Here is a 27,829-nt window from a genome sequence, read left to right as displayed (position 1 = left end):
ACCCTCTTCCAAGATATTTCCACACACTCCACCTATAGCAATATCCTGATCCTTCTTATTATCCCCTATGGCGTTAGAAGATGTAGTTTCTAAGCGGTTAGGGTCAGTTAAATCTGCATTGACCCCAACTCTGCCGATAGGAGATGTAGATATTTGGCTTTGGGCAGGACTTCCCGAATCACCCGACGAGAAGGAAATATCGGGGACTGTTTCTCTAGCAGTATGACTCACCCTTCTTTGGAGATGGTCGTCCATAGGGCCGCACACTTCTTTCGCCATGGGTGTTGATGTCTTGACTTTCCTTTTCCTCCCCATCTGCTGAGTATCTTATCTGTTAGAAACCTCGCCCAGGGGCGCGCCCCTTTGGCGCGTGGCTTCGGCAGCGCGCCGGCCGCTGCACAGTGTTTTAAATAGCACACAGCGGCTCCCCGATGATGTCGGGGGCGGAGCTTAGGTCTCTTTGGATCTTCCGGGTCTGCGTCCTCCGGCCCAGCACCCGCCGGTGCTCTCTCTCAAAGCAGGCTCCCACGGCTCCAATCCAGCGCTGTGTTTTAAATAGCACACAGCGACTCCCCGATGACGTCGGGGCAGAGCTCAGGTCTCTTTGGCTCTTCCGGGTCTGCGTCCTCCAGCCCAGCACCCGCCGGTGCTCTCTCTCAAAGCAGGCTCCCACGGCTCCAATCCAGCATTGTGTTTTAAATAGCACACAGCGGCTCCCCGATGACATCGGGGGCGGAGCTCAGGTTTCTTTGGCTCTTCCGGGTCTGCGTCCTCCGGCCCAGCACCCGCTGGTGCTCTCTCTCAAAGCATGCTCCCACGGCTCCAATCCAGCGCTGTGTTTTAAATAGCACACAGCGACTCCCCGATGATGTTGGGGGCGGAGCTCAGGTCTCTTTGGCTCTTCTGGGTCTGCGTCCTCCGGCCCAGCACCCGCCGGTGCTCTCTCTCAAAGCAGGCTCCCGAGAATATGTATTTTATAATGAGGGTGCAAGCAGATGATCGTCCAGTGTTATTGGTAACTATGGACATTCAGTCCTTGTATACACAGATTCCACAACAATCAGCCCTAGAGGTGGTGGTTATATCTTGTTAAATATGGTGGACCTTCCCATATACCTAAAGCCTTTGTGGTTGAATTGACTCAATTAGTGGTATTTAACAATTATTTTATTTTCAGTGATACCTTTTACCATCAAACTCATGGTATTCTCAAGGGATCTTCATTGGCTTCCTCAGTAGTTAACTTGTATGTAGCAAATTTTGAAGAAAAGTTTGTGTATACTTCTATTTGGTGGCAATATATTTTACAATGGTATTGATATATTGTTGATACATTTATGTTGTGGACAGCGTCGGAAAGTGATTTTGGATAGTTTTGTGAAATGGATTAATTCCTTAGACAAATATTTACAATTCACATATCAATATGACAGATCTTCCATAGTATATTTAGACGTGCTGGTAAGAATACAAAGTCATAACATTTGGACAACTATTAATCGCAAACCAAATGATAGGATGATGACTATGATATCGTAATAAATTATTCCTATCTCTTTTAAGAGGTTTGCTTGTAAGCCAATTTTTCCAGATACATGGAATGTGTTCTCCTCTCTCTGATAACCAGCTATGTCCTGCACATTACCCCATTCTCCCCCCTTATAATGATTACAAATGCATCTTATATGTCTGGCTTTGAAGTACACCCTTAGATTTCGAATGTTTACTTGTATGTATGCTTGCCTTTGTAACTGTTCTTTGTATGTGTGTTAAACCTGTACACCGTTGTGTTCTAGTGATTCTCACATAAAATAACGGTATATAAAACACTCAAAATAAATTTTAAATGGCTTTGTCCTTGAGGGTGCATGCTCTGAGTTCAGGTGATTTTAAGGTAGGTTATAGGCCTTTTGAAATAACCATGGTTTTAGGTCATGTTTGAATTTCTTTGTGCCTGGAGTCAGTTGTAGAGATTCAGGCAGAGAGTTCCATAGTTTTGGGCCTGCTATTAAGAACACACGGTCTCTTATTTTAGTTAGGTGAGTGTTCTGTAATGATGTCACAGCTAGTAATCCTTTGTTTTGAGATCTTAATGATCTCTGTGGCTTGTATGATTGTAGAGCTACACCTACCAAGCCAGAGTTGTTAAAGTGGATGGTGGCATGTATTAATGTTAGGATTTTGTAGTTGATATGGGATTGAACAGGTAGCCAGTGAAGAGCTATCAGAGAGTGTGAGATGTGATTGAATTTCCTTGATCCTGTTAAGAGTCTAGCAGTGGCATTTTGTAATTCTAGTTATTTTTAGAAGACATTTGGGTACTCAGAGTACAGTAATAATAAGTTTGAGAAGATGAGGGTCTGTAGGACCATGTGGAAGTCTGCGTGAGTTAGTAAAGGTTTCAGTCTCTGTAGTAAGTGCAGTTTGGCATAGCCAGATATGATTCATTTATTTACATGCTTGTCCGTTGTTAGGAATTCGTCAATCTGTATACCTAAGTCTCGTACTTGGTCTGATACAGCTATAAGAATCATGCATTATGCTTGTTCACCTGACAAAGGATTAACTTTGAAACCTGGCCAAGTTGGGACATGACATAAGCTAAGTAAAGTGACGGAAGAGGAGTTTATTGATTGCAAGAGTTTGATGAACAGTGCTGGGTAACCTGGATGGTACCAATTACAGTGATTACATGAAACTACCAACGCTTTACATATTTGTGATTTAGATGTTTATTAGTTTTTACACTTTCTTTAGGATTGGTTATGGTGGGTATATTGGACATTTTATAATATTTAAATAATTAACCTGCCAAGTGGGGATTTTTTCTTAAATTATGTGGCAAATATATGCAGGTTACATCATTTTTCAAAGTGGATTTGAGCGTATAAATTTTCTTTGAATATTATCCCATTAAATTTACCAGCAAACAATTGTACCTGCTATTATGTATGCAGAAACGTTTTGGGAAAAATATCGATGCATTCTAAAAAAAAAAAAAAAAAAGTATTAAAGTCCAAACCCCTCCCCAACTCTGCCCTGAGGAATGCATTCGTTCAGTCTGGATAAACTTGCATTTGTAAAAAAGGCAAAAACATAAAACAGTAGGTGCATAAGTTTATTTGCAGGTGGATAGGTTTGTAAAATAACTCCATAAAATCATTCCATAATATGCATAACCTATGAATGAATTAATATGCCATCATAATAGGTTCTACCTGTATTACACCTTCATTGCCTTTTCAGTAATCCTATGGCATCCACAAACAATGTCCCAGAGTAATTTTTTGAATTTTTATATGCAATTAAGACATCTATATTTTTCAGTTTATCTAAAGTTGGGTCAGAAAGCAGGTGTGACTTTTGGCATGTATGAGTACATGCGCACCAAAACTATTTAGCATTTTTAGCATTTAGCATTTGTTTATATACCGAGGTACAGCTGACAATGCCTTCACTCTGGTTTACATTACAACGAACCAGTTACATTTGAATTCATAACATTAAAACAGAGATTGAAACAGAACATTAACTTAATAAAAGTTAATAAGTACATTGAACATAAGAATGTATGCAACGCTTGAGGTTGACGGTTGAAGCCGTTAATGAGAAGGAAGGTTTCTGCAAGTCGGGGCGAGTGTCAGAAGGATTGCTGGAATAAAAAGGAGCGAGAACTATCTGCAGATTTTCAAAGCAGGCTTATACAAATAAATAAATACAGACGCTAGCACTATGCAGCTCTTATAAAATTACTTCTCCTATGGTTAGGTGGAGTGAGTAGCCTAGTGGTTAGAGCAGCAGGCTATAAACCAGGAGACCAGGGTTCAAGTCCCACTGTCACCCCTTGGGCAATCACTTTACCCTCCATTGCCTCAGGTACAATAGGGGATAGGGTACTTGAATGTAATTCTGCTTTGAAGTGCTGAAAAAAGTGAGAAAAAAATAAACCTTTATATTTTGTCATCTCATTAGTTAAAGCATGGGATTAGACACAGGATCCTTGTCACAGTTTGTGGGGTATGCTCAGTCCTTGCAGCACACATGCAATGTCATTGTACTTTCATTACAACATAGGGAGTACTCTGCTGTATCTTGGCTGTCACCCTCTTTTCCTGATACTCTCTTTCCCCCACTCTGTGTGACCACCTCTTCCCCCCCCCCACCCCCCATGTGATTCTTTATCCCGCATCTTCTTTCACCTCCACAAACTTGAAAGCTTTTGTGTGGCAGAAAACCAATCTCCCCATGTAATCCTCTTTCACACACAGCCCTTCCTCTGGTGAGATCCTCTTTTTTTTTTTTTTATTCATACACATTAAAGGCCCATTTTATTGCACTTTAGTTCATCGGTCTTTCAATATGAAAACTGCTTTTGAAAGTAGGGATCACAATGTTTTGAATAGTGAAAACAAACTTCCAAACTTAGGAGCTATTTTTTTTTGCTACGTTGCACCTTAAGTTAGGTGGCAAATATGGGCATAAGCAAGACTTACGCACATATGTCTACTTTTAAAATTATCCCAGCAAATGTATCTGTACACAGTTACATCTGCTGTTCAATGCGCATAGAGTTGCCAAGAGAATTTATGCATGTTAATAACATACAAATCAGTTTGTAGGTACATTTCTCATGTTAAGTTACTGCATTAGCAGACGCATAACTGAGGCAAGAATGACTAGCCATGGCTTCCCTTTATCTAACATAATGAATGACACAGGAGACAGTCAGACACAACTTGATCAAGTGGAAATATATATATAAGGCCACACTGATCACCTGAGAAGGGAATCTAGCTTAGGTACACAAGCTTTCCTATTTATCTATATACCTTTGCATATTAATATATACCCAGCCCTCCTTACCTTTAATAAAGGGGGATGAGGAAAAACTAATTTAGGGACCACTCAGGCTAGATCACTTCCAGAACTGTTGGGCCTGCCTCGTGCAAGCAAGGTCCTTTCTGGGAGTCCCTCTTGGCTGGGTGCTGTCGAGCATCCTGTCACATTCAAGCAGGGCCCATTCCTCCTAGGGTTTTGGTGAGTGTGGGCTGGCTGCCTGCTGATGGATGCCTTATTTAACAGAGGCATTTGTGCACATGGTGTGGCACCGCCCATATAATGCAAAAAAATAAATTCATTACATTTGCCTGAAATGTAATTTTGTCAGGGTAATGGGTCTCCGTCAACATTCACGTGTTTTTAACATTTGTTGTTTAACTGTGCATTTATAGCTAATAAGCCAATTTGCATAATCAGGCAGATGATTACTTATTTTGCATAGTTTTGCACCGATGTTCACAAAAGGTAAATAATGAATGTTAAAAGTGCTAATAATTGGGTAATCGACGTATGTTTGTGGTGCTTTTAACGTGTTAAACTAAACTGTGCTGTTTGTGATAGTGTTATCAGCCTCAGAGTTTTCAAAACAGCAGTTAGGATTCCAATTTACATACTCTTTGGGCCTGATTTTAAAAAGCATTTACTGGAGTAAAACTGGGTTTTACTGGAGTAAATGCGCTTTACCCATGTAAGTGGGCTTTTGAAAGTTGCTACAATATATGCCATTGAATTGTCTATAGGATTTACTCGCGTAAGAGCACTTTAATAAATTGCTTTTGAAAATTGCTACAATAGTTTGTTAGATTTACACATGTAAATACTTTGAAAATTACTTCCTTTATGTTGCTTAGCAAAAATTTGTATTTTGTCATATAGCTGAAACATTATTTTCTGTTAAAATTGTCAAAGTAATTCTTTTTTCCATATTTCACCCTTTGACCTTCATTTTTAGCAAAATTTAATATATGTAATTGTATTTACTATTTTTGATTGACAGACCATTACTATTTGTAGGATTTCTTTTATATTTTCAGTAGCTTATCTTTCTTATGCTGTACAAAAATCTGTTTCCTTCCTCTCACTATTTTCTTTCTTGGGGCCTCTAATCTAGCCCTTAGTTTTCTCAATCCCACTTAGTTATAATCTTTGCTTCCTTTTAGACTAGATTTTTTTTCCCTCCTAAGTAAATACTATACAGGAGGAAACATCTCAATTGCCATTCACTTGTGCTTTGCACTAGACTTGACTGTTCAGTTTTTTTCTTCAAATATCATAGCAATGTTTCAGCAGGACAAGTGGTAATGCAACTGTAACAAAGATATCCCTTAGTTGCAAACCTTCTGTGTTGCCATCATATTGAGACATGTATTTGTCTGTCCCTGAATCAAACATCTCAACAGGATCATTCATCAAAATGCGTTATGGCGTTAATACATGCAATAATGCTAGCTCATGGCATGAATGCACATTTTGGGAAGGGGGTGGGATTAGAGAGGAATTTGGGCAAGAGTTTTAAAAATGAGGGGCAATATCGCATTGTAGGATAATATAACACATGCTATTGCACGGTTTTAATGCTGGAAATAACTATGCCTTTTTTCCTGGCGTCAAGCTGTGCGATATGCCTGAAACGTCCTTAACACAATTCTCAATAAGTTATTTAAATTGCATTTTGGCCATTTCTGGGCTTGGGAGAGTGGAATGGAGTAGAGAAGAGCGCCTCTGGGGAGGCCCTCACAATGTGCAATTATTTATATGCCTTTAGGAGAGGCATCTAATAGCTCGAGGTGAGGTGTTGGTGGTTTAGGGCCAGTTTTCCATGCAGAGTGAGATGTATGAACAGCACAGTACAGCTCGGTGAAGATTTGATGTCATTTGGGAGAGGAAAGTCTCACAAGACATTTTTTGTACTATGTTATCTCGGCCTAGCTTGATGGTATAGAGTCCATCATACTAGGGTGAGAGAGCATAGTAGAAATGTTTTTGAGACTTTTCTTACTCAAAATGACATCAAATCTACACTGAGGTGTACTGTGCTGTTTGTACGTCTCACTCTGCATAGAAAACTGGCCTTAAACCCTAAACCACCACAAACACCTCACCTCGAGCTATTAGATGCCCCTTCTATAGAGAGAAAATTTTGACTACTATGAGGGCCTTATAGATAGGTGCTCTCTCTCTCTCTCTCAGCGTGAGATGCGAAATAGGAATTATTGCGGGGTGCAAAATTTCTCTAAAAACGCCCCTTTTTCTTAGCGTGGGCGTTATCCATGCGTTATCGCATTTTGATGAATCTAGGGGCAAGAGGGCTGAGCTATTAAATTGTTGATATTTCATTGTTTTGTCAAAAAGCACATTCCTATGTTGCCCACCTATGAAAATAAGCAAACTTGATAGGTCATGTGGGAAAGGAGGGAGGAATTGTACAGGAAATTGTTGCAGGCCAAAAGTATCCTGCCTTTCACTGCTACCTTGCCAAACCTCATTGCTGAACAAACTGGGTCTAAGGGAATGCTTGTTATTTCTGCAAAAGTGTTGATGAATGGTGAAATATTAATATATCACAGCAAGTAAATTATAAAGTTAATGTAAACAGGTCATTTAAAATGTTTGAACAAGCTGGTATTCAACTGTAGTAATCTTTATACAGGTAAGTTGGTATGGAACTACATTATAATAGTTAATGCTTTTATGATCAACAAAGTGCATAAGATTTTTTCATATAGGTAATTCATTTTTTTCTTGATTTTTGATAGAACATTCATATAAAAACGTTGGCAGATGACATGGTAAGGTCTTCATGGCAAACCGGCTCTAGGTTTGATTTAAAATGCATGCTTTCTTCTTAATATTTGTGGACATTGAAATAATATTTCTGCATGAACATTCAAGCTAACATTGTAAAGTATGTTAATCTAGATAGTTGATCTTTGTATTTAGAAAACATCTACCTGAACTTGAGGATACATATCTTTGAAATGCTGGTACTCAGCATAGTCTCTGCATGAAATCGATATACTAAAACTGAGGAAATGAGATTTCTGTGTTTAAATCCTTCTCCTTTTTATTATACCTATTAGTATCCATGTTTCTGATGTGTTTGTAATACTTTTGTTGAAATGGCAACATTCATGGCAAAATAACAAGTTTAGCGCCACATTCATGGGCTGAACCAAAAAATTTCAAATTAAGGGAAATTTCAACTATTATCTTTGTACAATTAACTTCATGCCAAATTTAAGATTCATGCGAAAACATATAGCTCAACTCTGCAAAGAAAATGTGAAAAATGTCTGCAAAAGTAATGTAAAGTCTTTCGTGTGCAGTTTTAAAATTGTCTGATATATACAAATGGAACTAGGGAAAATAAATGAGTGCCAAACCATTTGTGTATGCTAAAGATGTGCAAATAACACTGAGACTTTTACCTAATCCTTATATCTAGCCTTCTTGCCCTACTAGATAAAACTTCCTATCCAATTGGGGGAGATGATTTGGGCCCAACTGGTTCTCTGTTTATCTTGAACATATGGTTTCTATTAGTGCAGGGAATATTTCATTTTGCATTAATAACATTAAAATGTTATTTTAATGATGCAGAGAGCAATTTTCAGAGCTTTTTACTCAGGTAAATTGGCATCCCTCAACCCATTTAAGTATATACCATCTTTCACAGCATATGTATATTTAGATGAACTGTGAAGAGGCATTCCCAGACACATGTTTAGATCAGGGGAAGAAAATAATGCATGTAAATTTTTTTTTTAAGTTTACTCTTTATTGCTTTTTCACAAATTATACAAAGTAATCAGACCTTATACAAGAAATAATAATGGACATATTTAAACTGAAAATACAATTCTAAAATAACAATTTAATTTAAGAGAAATATAAATGACTCATTACTTCACTTTTGTTTAACATGTCCAGACATCATAGAGGTAATATGGGAGGCGGAAATCTGAAAATGAGGAATTTTACATACATAGTATTTTCACCAAATTATATGGCAGATATGATTTACCTGCAATTTATCTAATTACTCCCGTTCACATTAATAACTGAGACTTGTCTCCTAGCTCCCAAGAAATCTCTTAACTGATTTACTTTAAAAAAAAAAAATATATATGTGGTTCCATGAAGCTTTAAAACACATTTGCATGGATACTTTATTATGAAACTAGCTCCTAAAGCAATAGCTTCGGATTTTAACAAAAGAAATGCCTTTCAGCACAGGGGGAGGAATAGCCTAGTGGTTAGAGCAGTGGACTATGAACCAGGAGACCAGGGTTCAAGTCCTGCTGTCGTTCCTTGTGACCTTGGGCAAGTCCATTGCCTCAGGTACAAAAAGTCCATTGCCTCAGGTACAAAAACTTAGATTGTAAGCCCTCTGGGGCTGAATGTAAACTGGTTTGATATCTCAATACATACATACAAAAATAATAAATAAATCTGGGTAGTTCTGGCAAGGTCTGGGAATACTCTCACCAGAGCTCCATGAAACTGAGTATTCATGTTTTTAAAATAGGCACGCATCACACAGTTCAGATCCTGTTCGGTTTGAAATGTAACTAATAAGGTTATCCTTTCCACGATTTCCATATGAGACTCTTCCAAATGCCGAGTCAAATTTGTAAAATCTACAGAATTCCCTGTAGGATTATTTCTTGTGGAGCTTTGCTTTAATGGCAAGTGAATTAACTTTTTAATCACAGGAATTTTCTCTGTGTGAATTTTTAATATTTCCTCCAGATATTTATTCAAAGTAATTAGCATTTGCTCCTCTCTTATTTTAGGGCAATTTAATATCCGAATACTAAGATGTCTGATAGTATTCTCAAGGAATTCCATACTTCTAGTTGTCGCCAGTCTCTCGCGGGTAATCACGGCTGTCGTAGATTTTAATTCTTTAACTTCTTCCTCCAGAGAATGAATTACGGTGCATTGCTCTAATAAAACTCGCTGGTGACCCTGAGTCACGGTATCTAGCTTCATGGACACCTTTTGCAAACTCACAGACTGTTCTTGGAAACTTAGTCCCACCATTAGATCCCTCTACAGGGACTCTAGAGTCACAGTTGCTGGTTTGTTTTTTTTATCCCAACCAGGTTCAAACTCACCCCTCCGGCACCCAGTTCGCGCTCTCCTCCGCTTGCCGCATTCAAGCTTTCCCCGACAAATCCTTCTCCTCGGGGTTAGATTCAAACTTTGGTCTGGGGTTGAGGTCCTGGCCTCCTCTGATTCTCCACCACTGGCTATCTGAGAGAATAAGGTAGGAATACCTCCGTCTCCTCCAGTGTCTGTGGTGATCCTGGGGGGGGGGGGGGGAGCTGTAATGAACTGTCGGGGTTCCGGGGGAACTTAAAGAGATTTTCCCCAGGTGAGAGCGAAGTTCCTCTTACCGCTACACCAGCGGGGGTAGTCGACCCCTGAACCTGTGCTGGTATCGCAAACTCTGGTATGAGTCGTTGCTGTAATGGAAGGGCAGGGCTCAGCCGGAAACACCCTCACCTTCTCTTTTCTCTTATGAGGCATTATTTTGTTTGAGTAGCAATAGTTTTTCCCCAAGAACAGCGTCTCACTCCCGGAGCTGCTCCCTCTCAGATTGCCATCTTGGATCCGCCTCCAGTCATGTAGATTGTATTTTTAAATGATTTTCCATTGAAATTTCAACTGCACAGAATGCAGCTGCAAAGTCTGAGTACTTTTTAATCAATGGACGGTTTTAAAAAGCAAAGTTTGCTTGTTCTTAGGGAGTTTGAAAATTCTCTCCTACAGAAACAACTTTATGTTGCTCTTAAACCCCTTCTCTTTCTCTGACTTATGTTGATAGTAATTAAAGTTAAACACTTCAATCTTGGCCATAAAAATAAATGATTATTTTGAAGGTTTGTAGTTGGAAAGGCTAACATCCACAATATGTGTATAATGTAGTTTATGAATCTAGGCATGTAAAATGTAAAAATCCATTATATTAATTATTCAGGGTTTATTAAAACTAATTCTATAATTAGCATAATTTTCACTTTATTTTTTTTTATTTAAATATTTATGCAGCATACATTTTTAATATCTTAGTATATGTTTAAAATGCTTAAATATAAAACTAAAATATATAGAATACATAGTATGATAAATTTATTGCCATGTTACATTACTGCATGCATCTGCAAAACTGAATATTCCAAATCAATTAGTTTACTACTTGTTTTCTCCGTGGATGAGCAGGATTGACTTCAGCCACACATGGGTAATATCCCTGGACAGTGCCGATACAGAATGTATTCTCAGCGCTCAGGAAGACTTGTACATGAATTTCCTCAATCGTTTTTCTTCTGCTGAAGTGAAAGGACATTGCTCTCTCTCTCTCTGTCATTTTCCAAATTTTTTAGGTAATTTTCCCTTCATTCTTGTAGTTTTTTTCTTTCTACTGGTCCTTCTGGTTATTTTTGATGTCATCTCCTAAAAAAAAAAAATATTATTTTTCTCATGCCTGTGAATCCTTCTTTATGTTGTGAAAGAGGCTCCTTAAGCTTGGCCCTAAATGCAAGCATTCAATATCCAGCTTGGATTTCCAAGACTTCTGCCTCTACTGCCTGGGCCCCTCTAAATGACATGAGTGACTGCAGCCTGTGGACAAATGTCCCCTCAAACTCTCTCATTTAGGGATTTTAAACTGAAATTCATCCTTTCCGTCAGGGGAAAAGAAAAGGAAAAGTTCAGAGAGACCAGTATGAAACAGGTCAGAGTTTCCTTAGTTTCAAAACCATGCCTCTGCCTTTAGCCCCTGAACACAAAAATGAAAAGTAGTAAACTGTCAGTGCCGAAGACTTTGAAGCATTCCCATAAGGGTCACCATTACAGAGTCTCCTTCAGCACACATGACGTTGGTGCCATCGTCCTACAGCGCAGATGTCTTGGAGCCATTGTTGTCATCATCAAATATATTATTCAGATGGATCCTTCCAATTTTTGAAGGAGGGTTTTTGGCTAAAATAGCCTCTTTCACCTCACCTTTTAACCATTCTGGTAATAATTTTGCCTTTCTTCCACCTTTCTTAATGTGTGGAATATACCTGGACTGCGCATCTAGGATTGTATTTTTAAACAATGTCCATGCCTGTTGAACACTTTTAACCTTTGCAGCTGCACCTTTCAGTTTTTTTCTATTTTCCTTATTTTATCAAAGTTTCCCTTTTGAAAATTTAGTGATAGTTGTAGATTTACTTACTGTCCCCCTTATCAATAGTGATCATGTTATGATCACTATTGCCAAGTGGCCCCACCACTGTTACCTCTCTCATCAAATCCTGCATTCCACTAAGAATTAATTTTAAAATAGATCCCTCTTTTGCTGGTTCCTGAACTACTTGCTCCATGAAGCAGTCATTTATTACATCCAGGACTTTGTCTCTAGCAAGACCTGATGTTACATTTACCCAGTCAATATTGGGGTAATTGAAATCTCCCATTATTGTACTGCGAAATTGGTTAGCTTCCCTGATCTCTTTTAGTATTTCATCATCTGTCTGACCATTTTGTCCAGGTGGACAATAGTATACTCCTGTCACTATACTCTTACCCAACACACATGGGATTTCTACCCATATAGATTCTACTGAGCATTTAGTCTCTTGTAAGATCTTTATCCTGTTGGACTCCATACTCTCCTGGACATAAAGTGCCACACCCCTACCAAGTTGATCCTCCCTATCATTGCGATATAATTTGTGCCCTGATATAGCACTGTCCCATTGGTTATCCTCCTTCCACCAAGTCTCTGTGATGCCAATTATGTCAATCTCATCATTTACTGCTATACACTCTCTCTCCCATCTTATTTCTTAGACTTCTGGCTTTGGCATACAGACATTTCAAAGTGTGTTTTTTGTTTGTATTTAATAACCTGCTTTTCAGTTCTTAGGGAAAATTTGGAAGTTAGTGCCAGCAGCTTCGTTCCACTCTGGTTAAGGTAGAGCCCATCCTTTCGGAAAAGTCTGCCCCTTCCCCAAATGTTTCCCCAGTTCCTTACAAAACTGAATCCCTCTTCCCTGCTCCATCGTCTCATCCATGCATTGAAACTCAAGCTCTGCCTGCCTCTAGGGACCTGCACATGGAACAGGAAGTATTTCAGAGAATGCCACCCTGGAGGTTCTGGATTTCAGCTTTCTACATAAAATCCTAAATTTGGCTTCTAGAACCTGTCTCCCACATTTTATTATGTCGTTGGTGCCCACATGTACCACGACAGCTGGCTCCTCCCCAACACTATCTATAATCCTATCTAGGTCACACGTGAGGTCTGCCACCTTCGCACTAGGCAGGCAAGTTACCAGGCGGTCCTCACGTCCACCAGCCTCCCTGCTATCTACATTTATAATAATTGAATCACCAACTATGATGGCTGGCCTAACAATTCCCTCCTGGGTAGTGCGAGAGGACCATACATTACCTGGCGAGATTGCTATAGGATCACTTCCTGCTACACCAGGGTGATGCTCTCCTACTGGGAGATCTTTCTGATCCAGGGCTGCCAGACTGGGTTTGGAACTTGGCTACTATGTCCCTGAAGGTCTCATCAATGTACCTCTCTGTCTGCCTTAGCTCCTCCAAGTCTGCTACTCTAGCCTCCAGAGATCGGACTCGTTCCCTGAGTGCCGGGAGCTCTTTGCACTGAGTGCACACATACAATCTCTCACCGGCGGGTAAAAAATCATACATGTGACACTCAATGCAAAAGACTGGAAAACCCCCCTCTTGCTGCTGGACTGCTGCCGTCATCTTAATTTTATTGAGTTCCTACTTAAGTTTAGGATACTAAGGGAATTAGAGTACTTTATATTTACAGGTGAATTTACCAATTAATCAGCTAGTGTCCTACAAGGGGATGATTAAACTTTCAATAAGGGCTGGTTCAAAGTATGATTTAAATAAGACTCTGCCTGTCTTTCTCACCCACTCAAGGGTTGGGTGGGTGGGAAAGACAAACACTAAAATTAAGTATCTCTGGCTTACTTATTACCTCAGACACACACAAACTCTAAAGAATATATCCTACTATATCACCTTTCTCCAAACTTTTATAAGTCCAAAGATTTCCCAAAGCTTTTCTTACCAATCCTTTTTAACCACCATTAAATTGATCTTCACTCAAATAATTGAAGGGTTTGAGATTTGGCATGCACTTCTGGTCCTCTTCTACTGCAAAGGGTGTGGGGCCTCTGGAAGCTGGGGCTGTGGAATTCAATCCCTGGATCGCTTGCGGTGACCTCTGTACTTCTCTCCCGGGGGCTGCTTGGAGCAGTATGCAGATGAGCCTTCGGGTCATCTTCTACTGCCAAAAGAATATAGCTTATTAAATAGTAATGCAAAGATAAAAAAAAAAAAAAAGATTGCAGGCCTACAGGCCCTAACCTGGCCGCCTCCTCCCTTCCATGTAAGCTCCCCTTCAAATCGGCCACATATTAATTTAAAAAGTAATAGGGCCAGGTGTCAGGGTTTCATCCACTCCTTCACCCCTGTTCCCCGTTCTCATTAAAAATAAATAAATAATTTATTTTTTTTACAGAGCCCCCCCGTCCCCCACTCTCCACCCCGATCCTATTCTTTCCATCCTCCTGTACTGTAAAATGAAGTTGTGATGTAGCCTGGAGAACAGCAGCATCCTCTGTATTGAGACAGCATCTGGATCCAGTGTTTCTGCCTCTGTGAGACAGGTGTTGGTGGGAAGATGGGAATCAAACTGCTAACTAGATATCCAGGAACCAGTACTAAAGCAGTATAGGCATGTTTAATTGTGCAAACTAAGTGGCCCAAATGGTCCTCACATGCCATCATGTACTTTATTTTGTTGCTAGTATATTATACTATAGTATATTATACTATTATTTTTCTTAAACCTCAGGGGGCATATTGTCTCATCAGGGCCGAAAGGATTCATGTGGATGTTTTCATGGAATCCTGGGGTCAACAGAGAATATGGAGAATGCACACTTCCAAACAGGCATTTTGATTCATAATCTAATTGATGAAATAATATTTCCTTGTCCACAAATCTTTAATGTAGTGTAAAAGGCATGCATCATTCATTAATAATAGCATTCATTATAATTATATAGCTTGCTTAAGGTCACTAATTATACCTTTTCCACAAACCCAGCATGAATGTTTTCATCTTCTCTTGTTTTGACATATTAAATCTAATTACTAAAAATGATCTATTTAATATTTGCTTTAATTTCTGTTGCACATATGCCTTATTGGCTGTATAGCTTTATTATCTATATTACAAATATAGATTATGCTCAGTTTTAAGAAATCTGTCTACCTATTAGTGTGTTTTGCATGCACATTTTTGCATTCCTAATTGCACCAAAGAAAAAGGTAAAAACAGTAGCCTCAAGTAAACATATTTAAATCTATTATCTGCATTTTTTAAAACCTGAATTAGTGTAAGGCTACAGTGGGTTCTGTGAAGTTTTCTCATTAATCTGCTTGAATATTCTGTAATTATGAGAGTGGTGGTGATTACATTTGATTTAGAACCATAGAAAGAAGAGACTCACATTAACCCAGTAGCCATGAGCCTTATATTGCAAATGTCCTGGACTTGGATTTGGAGAGCTGGGCTTCAAATTTTTCATTTAAACAAAAATTATGCATGTGCGTATAAGAAACTGAGATCATTATATATAATATATACATAATTTTTTATTGCTTAGATCACACGTAATGTTTGTATTCCGCTTTTCTCCCATTTGCAAAATGGGATTGGCTTTGCTTGCACAATGCATTATTAGGCAATTAACTTGTAAATGCAAAGATATAAATTATTGTAAGAGATTATACTGAACAGAAAACTGTCCTTATAAAGTCACCAGATATTTCTCTTCTAACAATGCCTTTTACCTGAAATGTTTTCTGATGGATTGAGAACACATTTTCTGGAAGCCACTGTAATATTTAAACATGCTTAATTTGACATTGTTGAAGGCTATGTATTTTTGTGCTGCAGACCCACTTTATGACCAGGCTTCTCCTTTTTGCATAATTCTTCAGTGATACTTGTTTGTGACATACAGCTCACTACTAGGAAAAATGAAGTGAATCTTACAGGAGGAGCAAACTAATTTTTAAGGTGGAAGGTTGTTAAATTAGAAACAGAGATGTTTAAGAAAGTCTAAGAAACATGCACAGTAGTCAAAATTGAACTATCAAACTCTTCTCTCCACTTGATCAATGTCTTGATATCCCCCAATTGGTTATTGAGTCATTGTTATGGAATACAGTGTAGTATCCATGTCATTTTTCTTTAGCCGTTACTTGGCTGCAGAACAATGAATTAAATTGGTAAACTTCCTAGATGCAGTCCAACATGTAACTAAAAAGTGAATTATATCCCTGAATAATACATTAAAATACATTTCTTAAGCAGTATAGTCTCTTAGTTTGGGCTTATTGCATAATGACTGGCATGTTAATAATCATCACTGTTAGCACGTGACTGTTCCTCATAATATTCAGCTTATTCAATTTATAAAAAAATCTAAATAATGTAATTGTTCTCTTTTTATTATTTACAGCGTGACAGAATAACCAGTTTAAGAAAGTCTGGTGTAAAAAAGGAAAAACCACTTATCCAGCACCCTATTGATTCCCAAGCTACTGTGAGCGAGTTCCCACCGCAGCCATTGTTTGATGAACGTTCTCTGAATCTTTCAGAAAAAGAAATCATGGATCTGTTTGAAAAAATGATGGTAAGCTACTACATATACAGCCTGCCCGGATCTACTCCTCCTTTTTCCAATTTTTTAGCTAAGACGAAAGACCATCATATATAGAACTTGTCTAAAAAACTTACTATAACAGCAAGTTCATTTATTATCATCAGCCTTGTAAAAGTCTCATATCAGTCTCTTTTGTGTTAATACAGACCAGAAGTGGCTATAGTTTTCATGACATTTTAAATGCAAATAAAATCACTTGATTCTTATGTCAAAAAGAAGCCTTGTAAAGCCCCCACAACTTATCTGCTTGTTAAAAGTAAAATTCAGCCTTGGCATGGGTTTGTGTTTTGAGTTGCTCTGCATTAAGGGGGGAATGTTTTCAAGTTCTTTCAATTGTTATGCTCCTTGTACAGCCACCTTGCATGGAAAAAATCCATCTTTCTGCCGAAGGAAGGAAACAGATCAAACCCGTGACTACAAAAAACATACTCTGTAGGTTCTTAATACTACCAATCTTGTTAAATGATCGAATGCCATTCCACATCATTTAAAACCCAGGCCATATTGTGTTTGATTTAAAAATCCACTATTGTTCACGGAAGGTTAAATGTGCTTGTGGATTCCTGCCGTGTATGTGAAACAGCTCATGGTCTAATAAGGTTCATCTTAAATATCCAAAGCCATGTCCAAATGAAATACAATGATCCAAGATCAATGCCTGCAATGTTTTGGTATTCAAACTACTACGATGCTATGTGAGACATATTCTAAGAAGAAACAGGGATGGGAACTTTAAAATGCGCACGTGCCCACATAAGAATATATGGATAAACTTGACTAAATGGGGAAATACCCTGCAAAGATTTGGGTTTTAGATTGCATTGCTTTAAATTAGCATAAAATCGATGTTGGGCAGACTGGATGCACCTTTTTGGTCTTTATCTATTGTCATTTGCTATGTTACTATATTAAATCCGAGCTTAAGTTGAGTTACAATTTTATTTCCCTACCCAAACAGAATTACATAAAACTAGCAGGTGATAGACTTAAAATAATTTTTAGAGTATTTTAGTCAATGCACAAGCTGTGGAATTTGTTGCTGAACAATGTGGGCAAGGTTAATAGTATCTCTGGTTTTAAAAATAGTTTGCTCAAGTTCCTGGAGAATAAGTCCATTGACAGTTATTAGCCAGATAGACTTTTGTTTCACCACCTCTTACTTTCTTGGAGTGAGCAACATAGAAAAGATCTCCCCATTAGGATCTCTGGGTACTTCCAAATGGCCAAGATTCACCACTATTGTAGAGAGGTTGCTGGGCTTGATGGACTATGGGGTCTGACCCAGTATGGCGCTTCTAATATTCTTAGTCAAGAGTTTGGTAGCTAAGATTTAATTTAAAAATACAGTTTGTGTATAGAAACCAACCAACCAACCAACCAACCAACCAACCAACCAACCAACCAACTTACAGACCACCTTGAAACCCATAATGTTCTTCAGCCAGCACAGCACGGTTTCAGAAAATTCCTCAGCACTGAAACCCTCCTCCTCTCCCTTACGGATACCATCCTCAGAGGCCGTGACAAAGGCAAATCGTTCCTCCTGATACTCCTTGACATATCAGCCGCCTTTGACACCATCAATCACAGAACACTCCTCGCCAGACTTAAAGAAATTGGTCTTCAAGACACCACAATCAAATGGTTCAAATCCTACCTCTCAAACAGATCCTACATCGTCAAGACAAACTCATCCGAATCCTCTCAAGTGCCCCTCACACATGGGGTCCCACAGGGTTCTTCCCTTTCCTCAACCCTCTTTAACATTTACCTCCTCCCACTATGCAAATACCTTTCAGATGCAAACCTCACCTACTTCGTCTATGCAGACGACATACAAATACTTCTCCCCATAAACAAGTCCATCCAACTCACCATGGAAAAATGGAACAACCTCAGCTCAAATCTGTCCCAATTACTATCCCAACTATCACTATGCCTCAACCAAGCCAAAACAGAAATCCTTCACATCCACGATGACCGTCCCTCTTATCCCCTCAGGTGCACCCCCTCCAACCACCCAGGAACCTCAATCAACACGGGAGTGCCACAGATCTCACAAATCTCACTCACTCCATCCACAAGAAACCTAGGAGTAACAATTGACAGCCAACTCAACTTTCAACGACACATCTCCAATACAATTAAGGATGGATTCTTCAAACTCCAAACCCTGAAAAAACTTAAACCCCTTCTCCAAGCGCACGACTTCCGAACAGTCCTTCAATCAATTATCCTCTCAAAACTCGACTACTGCAACTCCCTTCTCATCGGCCTACCAGAAATCCACATCAGACCCCTCCAAGTTCTACAAAATGCCGCCGCCAGAATCATCACCAACAACAAAAAATCCTCCCACATCACACCTACCCTCAAAGAACTCCACTGGCTACCCATCACACAAAGAATCCATTACAAAACACTCACCCTCATGCACAAAAAAATACACAACAACAAAATGAACTGGCTAAACAACGCAATACATCCACACCCCCACACAAAGAACCCTCAGATCCACCAACACTGGCCTCCTAGCCATCCCCAATCTCAAATCTGCACACCTCAACGCAACCCGCAAACGAGCCATAACAATAGCGGGACCCACCCTATGGAACACCCTCCCCACCTGTCTCAGAAATGAACCATCACTGCAAACCTTCAAAAAACACCTAAAAACATGGCTGTTTTTAAAAGCCTTCCCACCCGACCCTTAACCTGCCCGAACGCAACCCACCTCATCCCATACTCAAGTCTTCTCACCCCCCTGAATCCCTCACTCCGCTACTTCCCCCCACCCCACCTTCCCCCCTCCCTTCCCTCATCCCCCCCACCTCTATTCCTAAATTACCTATCCAACAAGTCCCTAATCCTAAATTTATTTTATCAACAACACATTCATGTACATATGTTATTTTCTATAACCTTTTGTTATATCCTATAACCTTTTGTTCCATGTACCACTGTTATAATATGTTATAATTGTTTTTTGTAAAATAGGGCGGACTACGCCCTATTCCCTTGGTTATCTGGAAACCGATGTGATATCTCGATTGAATGTCGGTATATAAAAGAAATAAATAATAATAATAATAATAATAGAAACAGAGGAAACAGTACATGATGGGAGGTAATGTAGCTAGCATTACCAAACAGTAAACCATCTCTGGTGGTGATCATATCTGAATGTCTCAAGGTAGCCAAAGCATATACAAACAGTGTGGTGATAAACTGGAATGTTACAATATATAACATCTAGAAAAAGGAGGTAGTAATACACACTTGTGAAAATAAGTGAAACATTCTCTGGTGTATTATGCCCAGTTCTGCAATACTTCATTTCCAGATGTAGACAAAGTAGAGGCAATCCAAAAAATGATTACCAAAATGGTGCAATATATGCAGCATTTGTTTCATGAGGTAAAACTAATAGACATAAATAGAGGCGAAGAGGGATATGATAGAGATATTCAAATACCTTTGTACAGCCGTGAACCATGCGTCGGGGATAAGACAAGGTAATACCTGAAAAAGATAGCTTAAGCGGGGGAACAAATTCATCTTTACGATATCAATCCTACCCAGCCAAGATACATGAAATCTGTCCCATTTCTGCATGTCCTTATACAGGTTACTAAGTAAAGGTGCATAATTCACCTTAAAGAGCTCTTTATGATCTTCCACCAAGTTAACCCCTAAATATCTAATAGGGCCTTTCGTCCAGCGGTATGGAAATAATTGTGACAAATTAGATTGTTGTGTGGCCGAGAGATTCAGAGGCAAAATCTCTGATTTGTCCATGTTAATCCGGATACCTCCCCAAATTGCTCCAATAGTGTAGTCAATGCCCTCAGTGATATGGCTGGCTCAGTTACCGTAAAGATAATATCGTCAGCATATAAAGATATTTTTAGGTGCATTGTAGCTATCTGCACACCATGTATATCTCCTGAGGTGCGAATCAATTCTGCTAAAGGCTCTACACTTAGAGCAGAAAGCAAAGGGGATAGGGGACACCCCTGCCTAGTGCCCCTATAAATCTGGAAAGTATCAGTATAAACCCCCATTTATTTTTATGCAAGCCCTGGGATCCCTATACAATTCCTTTACCCAAGCTAAAAAAAATAGCCGCCCAGTCCCATCTTTTCCATTACTGCAAACAAGAAAGGGCAGTGAACCCTATCAAAAGCCTTCTCTGCATCGATAGTTAACAGGATGGACGGGGATTTAGTCTGTTTTAATATAGACATGATATTGAGGATCTTATGAACATTATCGGAGGTAGATCTCCCTGGCATAAAACCTGCTTGATCTTCCTTTACAAGATCTAGAATCACCGTCTGTAGACGAGTGGCCAATACTTTGGCTAACAATTTGAGATCTATATTGATCAATGATATAGGGCGGTAAGAACCACATAAGTTTTCATCTTTACCAGGTTTAGGAAGTATGGCTATGCCTGCAGTATTACCATTGGGCAATAGATGTTGTCCCTCCCTGAGAGCATTAAACATATCGGTGAGTGGTTTTACTAGTATTCCCATAAATTTTCTATTAAAAAAAAAAAAAGGGTGTGTATCGATCTAAACCGGGTACCTTTCCGGCTTTGAGAGATTTTATAGCATTTTGAACTTCCAACATTTGTATAGGGGACCCCAATAAAGTTTGCTCCTTTTGTGAAATAAATACTGGATTTATCACCCTATTCATAATATAATTGCTTTACTAGATCTAATTGATATGCAACTTGATCCACATCCAACCCTTTTAATTCTTGACGGGCCTCATCTAAACTGCAGAGCGTAGTGGATTTTTGTCCCTGCTTATGTTCTTTTTCTAAAGCAGAAATCCGGCTTAACAGTTTTTGCCTCTTGAGTTCTTTTTGCTTCATATATGTGCCTAGACTAATAAAATTCCCCCGCATGGTGGCCTTCAACCCTTCCCACAATGTCACTGGAGAGATCTCAGGAGTGCTATTAAGCTTTAAATATTCTTCTAGCTGGCCTTGCAATTTAGGAAAATATAATTTGTTTTATTAGACTGTCATTCAGCTTCCAATAGTGAACACCAGGTTCCCATTGGGGCATATCCACCTCCCACCACACCGGGGCGTGGTCGAACCATGTAATATTTTCTATATCAGCTTTCCTCGTGTGGTCGCTCAAAGATTTATCAATTAGAAAGTAATCAATATGGGAATACGTATCATGAGGCCTAGAATAAAAGGAGAAATTGTGGCTATGCGGATACAAAAGTCTCCATATGTCAAGTAAATGCCAGTCTGTCATTAACCGTGTAAGGGAACGCCTGTCGCTCTGTGTGGAACCCCCTTTCCCTGAAGAAGTGTCCTTACCGACCTGAAGTGCCAAGTTAAAATCCCCCCAATTACTAAAAAACCACCATCCAAATGAAGCAATTTTTGATTGAGCTCATCCAACAACACTCCCTGATTTTGATTGGGGCAATACACATTTACCAGTGTAAATTTACAGTTATAAATCTCCACCACTAATATGAGATATCTGCCTTTTGGGCCTTCCATCTTATCAAGTATTTTCTCCCCTAAATCATTTGCAAACAGTATCCCGACCCCGCTGTATTTGCAGTCCGAGTACTGGCTGCAAAATACCTGTGAGAAAAGGAATGCGGCTTACGTAAATGCTTGTGGTGGCGCCTTAAATGCGTTTCTTGTAAGAAAACCACGGAAGCATGAAGCTGGGACAAGTCATTACACAACTGCTTACACTTCATGGGCGAGTTTAAACCTTTCACATTTAAGGATAAAAATCTAAGTGGAGCCATGGGTCCTCAGCTCCCACCCACTTCCAGCACACCAATACACACCATGTACCTACTAACACATTCAAACACATCCATACAAGATTCATGTGCCCCCCTTCCCACCCACCCCCTCCCAACCCTCCCACATGTGGCAGACCTCTGAAAGAGGGAGTGACATCCAGGTCCCATATCCTCCCCCACGAACATATATTGAAAAAACATTCTAGTTCATAAAAAGTAATATAGAAAACATAGCAACTAAGCAAAGTAAATTCCTAAACGGTAGCGGTGCTCCAAATAAACTGCTGGATAGGCTGATGAAAGAATCCCATAGGCAGTCAGGTATCTCATGCATACTGTAAATCTTCATGTAGGAGATTGTTCCTTCCGATTATCGGTGGTAGCTGGTTGCCATAGCTCACTCGAGCCAGACATTCTTTTCAAGCGACGGCCACCTTTTCCAGCCCTCTGCCATTTTGCTGGTTCCACTGCTGGTATCGCTGACGCTGCAGAAGAGGTCTTGCAGGAAATCTCCATTCCTGCTGCCTGCAAAATGGTGACTGCGTCTTCTACCGTTTTGACCCTGGAGGTCACTCCTTTAACAGTGAATGCCACCCCACAGGGGTAGAGCCACCGATATTTATAACTATCTTTCTGGAGGAATGCAGTAACTGGCTGAAACTCCCTGCGCCGTTTCAAGGTAGCCGGGGAGAGGTCATTGTAGACAGATAATACATGCCCTTCCCATTCAAAAGCTTCTAATCGCCGCGCAGCTTTCATGATAGCTTCTTTAATAAGAAAGCTATGAAGACACATGACAATGTCTCTTGGGGCATTTCTTGGAGCCGGTCCCAATGCCCTATGTGCCCTCTCCACCACAATGGTTGCAGGAATCTCCTCAGTCTCGCCGGCATCCATCGTTGCTGCGGCCTGAAGTATCGCAGTACATATGAGTTGGACTACATCAGCTGTATTAGCATACACTGGCTCCTCCGGTAATCCTCGAATTTGTAAATTATTGCATCTTGTGTGATTCTCTATATCTTCCAATTTCAGCGACACGTCTTCCTGCAGCTGTTTCCAATTGTCTCTCCGATGTTAAAGATTTAATGCGGGCATCGTGTTCTTCTATCTGTGCTTCGCTATCATCCACGCGGTGCCCCAAGTCTTTTATTTCGGTGCGTAGGGTAGAAATGGCGTCCTGAAATTCGTCCAACAAAGTTTTAATATCATTTTTCAGATCTTGAAAACAAACTTGAAGATCTCGTTTTTGAATCAGCTCGGCACCCACTGTTGTTTCCTGGGGCTCAGAACGCTATGTCCCGCAGCCTCTGGGCCCTCTCCAGGCCCCATGGCATCTCTGAGGGCCGGAATCAAAGGAAAATTGCTGGAGATCCACCACTTTTTTCTTCGACACCATTACTACGCTGTTTAAGGCTTCTGAGTTAGGAAAAGTGGAGGATGAGCACCGTTGGAACTGGAGGGATTAGCGATTAAAGCTTAGAGGAGAGTAGGAGAGAAATTCTAAGTGGCCATCTTTGATCGATGACGTCACTTCCCCCACATTTATATTTTAAATCATATACGCGTGCTTCTGTGGATGACTTGATTACAGCGATTATGGGCGCACATGTGCTTGCTTAAATGTTAGTCATTTTACATGCTTAATAATTGTGTGCATAATAACCCTGAATTGTACACAGACATGTATTTTATAAAGAAGGTACACGTTGTGAAAATTCTCTCTTGTGCATGTTCTTGTAATCACCAGTTTGCCAACACCTCCCGCCACTTAACCTCCCGCCACTTAACCCAGACCTCTTACCCAGAAACTTCAGACAAAAGACGAGTGTAATTTCACTTCTGTGAATTAGCAGGTATAAACGTGTACAGATAAGTTTGGTAAAGGATGTACGTATACCATATACAAATTATTAATGTGCACAGACTTCCAAACTCCACCCCGAAATGCCCCTAAGCTGCTCCTTTTTTCCTTTTCATTTGTGACACTGTTATAACGTGTGTTCTTGCAAAGCACTATTACATGCTCCTTATACACATAGGAGGTAATTTTCAAAGGAGCTACGTGTGTAAACGTAACATACACTTAGAAATTTTAAAAAGCTATTTAAGCGCATAAAGTGCACTTACAAGTGAATATCCTATGGACAATTCAATGGCATATATTCTAGCAATTTTCAAAAGCCCACTTACACAGGTAAAGTGCATTTACATAGGTTAAACCCAGTTTTAAACATGTAATGTTTTTTAAATTTAGTCCCATAACTTCCAATTTTAAATGAGTAAAAATTTTCAAAATTTACCACATATTTGTAACAAATTACTAGATTTTATCTTTGATATAGAAACCAGTTTGATCTTATTACTGTAAGACATATTTGATATATTGAGTACCTAAACAACTATGTACAAATATACATTTTAAAACATTTTTTTTACAGCCTATACAAGTTTGAAGAATTGTAGACATTCATATTAATAATTCAAAAAAAGCTGAATTTTGGACTTCTTGTTGTTGCACTAATATTGGGACTAACATTTTCTGCAGTCATGTGCATTTTTATTTAATACCAGCTAAGAAGTAAATCATTATGTTTGCAATAAGAGTAAAATAATTATTCAGGTAAAATTAATTTGGTCCTGTAAAGTGTCAACTGGGTAATTAGTTCAAAGTAAATTAATTACCTTGCAAATAATTTTCATCGTACTGCTTATGTCTTATTTCAGAAAATAGATTATCTCTGCAGTGTGAAGTTATACTATGGGGTGATCAAGTGATGTGAAGGAAATATTGCTTGAAAATAAATTGCATAATTCCATGGTGAGATTTAAAAAAAAAAAAAAAAAAGTGAATCTTCAGTTTTGTATGTAACACAGTGCAGTTAGTGCATGGTAAGTCACTTGCCTGTTTGAATCTGTGCAATGTTCAAGCACTACTTGAAGTATCATAGAAACCTAGTAACTGACTTTAGGTTACTACCAAATTCCATTTAGTTTGTCTAGATAAGATTTCGCCACTCTGGGTCGATGAGCACATAAATTTCCATATGCCACCTCACACCAGCTCTCCCCCTTCCCCCAACTTCCTCATAGCGAGCCATACTTTGCTAAAGCAATTCCCAGTTTTGTAGAGCTCCAAAAGCCTTAGTGTAGCATACATCTTACTCACCATGTATAAGCAAGTACAATATTTTTCATAGGATCTTGCTTGAACAAGAGTCTTCCACAGAAATCTGTTTAAAACACTAATAATAATTTTCCGTTTACAATGGAGGATATCTTCATCAGGCCATATAGAGGTCAATATTCAATAAGCTGGCAAGCTGCAAATATATCCAGGCAAAGTTATGCCTGCGTCTTTTACAAGATACTCAGTGGGAATTACGCGCATTCATCTCCCAGAGAACATCTGTGGATAAAGTTTTTTGCACCTAACTATACCCAGATAAATTTGACTGTGATTTCTCCATTCAGATACATGCATAACTTTAGCTTGGGAGTTTTGAATTTTTGTTTTCATTGGTGAAAGTTTAGCCCCGCCTCTGGAATGCCTCCATGAATATCCATTTTTGAGTGCATAAATATATACAGTCGATGTGAGGAAATATTGAAAGCTTGGTTTTTGTGCGTATAATTTTAAAAGTTATCTGCACAAAAGCTTTAAACAGTGACCTCCTAGAGTTCATGACTCAATTAATAGTCTCACAGAGGCACTGTAGTAAAGCAGGAACAGATGTTTCCCTAAGAGAGAAGAAAAGGGTGAGAAAGTTATACCGTTTCTTGTAGATGGAGGAAGAGATGAAGGCAGATGTATTTGAACCACTTTAATTTTCTGTGTTAAGATACATAAGCGTGCCTAAAATCTAATCTAAATTCCACAGGACAAAACCTTCAGGAAAAATATAAATGCTCATGGATCTAACATTTCATTCTATCCAAGGAAGGATCAGAATGCATAATGATGTGGGCTGCATAGATCCCTAGCAATAAATAAAAGTAGAATGAGATAGAAATGAATCATTGTAGCTAAAGTGGCAGTGCTGCACATTACACTGGCTTCTGTTCCTCGGGCCATCTGGGGTCTGGGATGTGGACCCAGCATTCACAGCCCCTGGAGGAGTGCTTGATGGCCACACTTGGTGGTCAGACTCTGAGTACGAGGTTCTGGATGGTGCCATGGTCCATGGCCCTTTGTCAAGGATTGTCATGGCAACGACTGGGTTAGATGAGAGGAGGAATATACAATGGGGAAATGCCCCAGGTAGGTACAGACCAGTTAGCCAGACTTCAGTGCCAGGAAAAATAGTGGACTAAATATCAAAATTACATAACGTATAGAAAGACATAGTTTAATGGAACAAAGTCAGCATGGCTTTACCCAAGGCAAGTCTTGCCTCACAAATCTGCTTCACTTTTTTGAAGGAGTTAATAAACATATGGATAAAGGTGAACCGGCAGATGTAGTGTACTTGGATTTTCTGAAGGCATTTGACAGTTCCTCATGAGAGGCTTCTGAAAAATAAAAAGTCAAGGGCTAGGTGGCGATGTCCTTTTGTGGATTACAAACTGGCTAAAAGACAGGAAACAGAGTAGGATTAAATGGACAATTTTCTCAGTGGAAGGGAGTGGGCAGTGGAGTGCCTCAGGGATCTGTATTGGGACGCTTACTTTTCAATATATTTATAAATGATCTGGAAAGAAATACGACGAGTGAGGTAATCAAATTTGCAGATGATACAAAATTGTTCAGAGTAGTTAAATCACAAGCAGATTGTGATAAATTGCAGGAAGACCTTGTGAGACTGGAAAATTGGCCATCCAAATGGCAGATGAAATTTAATGTGGATAAGTGCAAGGTGATGCATATAGGGAAAAATAACCTATGCTATAGAAAAACCCATGATATAGAAAAATAACCTATGCTATAGAAAAATACAATGTTAGGTTCCATATTAGGAGCTACCACCCAGGAAAGAGATCTAGGCATCATAGTGGATAACACATTGAAATCGTCGGTTCAGTGTGCTGCGGCAGTCAAAAAAGCAAACAGAATGTTGGGAATTAGAAAGGGAATGGTTAATAAAATGGAAAATGTCATAATGCCTCTGAATCGCTACATGGTGAGACCGCACCTTGAATACTGTGTACAGTTCTGGTCACCGCATCTCTAAAAGATAACTGCGATGGAGAAGGTACAGAGAAGGGCAACCAAAATGATAAAGGGAATGGAACAGCTCCCCTATGAAGAAAGACTAAAGAGGTTAGGGCTTTTCAGCTTGGAGAAGAGATGGCTGAGGGGGGATATGATAGGGGACTTTAAAATCATGAGAGATCTAGAACGGGTTAATGTGAATCAGTTATTTACTCTTTTGGATAATTGAATGACTAGGGGGCACTCCTTGAAG

The 27,829-nt window shown here is 39.3% G+C and overlaps 1 protein-coding gene across 1 annotated transcript in view; it reads left to right on the top strand.

Annotated features, from left to right (window-relative positions):
- DIAPH2 (diaphanous related formin 2) overlaps positions 1 to 27,829 on the top strand; it is a 2,404,298-nt gene that overhangs the window by 128,534 nt on the left and 2,247,935 nt on the right. The window contains exons 2-3 of the mRNA XM_029607438.1: positions 7,596 to 7,628; positions 16,422 to 16,595. Of these exons, the coding sequence (XP_029463298.1) occupies positions 7,596 to 7,628; positions 16,422 to 16,595 (207 nt within the window). The remainder of the gene's footprint in view (positions 1 to 7,595; positions 7,629 to 16,421; positions 16,596 to 27,829) is intronic.

The sequence above is a fragment of the Rhinatrema bivittatum genome, chromosome 6, assembly GCF_901001135.1.
Source record: "Rhinatrema bivittatum chromosome 6, aRhiBiv1.1, whole genome shotgun sequence".
Classification (NCBI taxonomy): domain Eukaryota; kingdom Metazoa; phylum Chordata; class Amphibia; order Gymnophiona; family Rhinatrematidae; genus Rhinatrema; species Rhinatrema bivittatum.
This window is presented reverse-complemented; position numbering and strand designations above follow the sequence as displayed.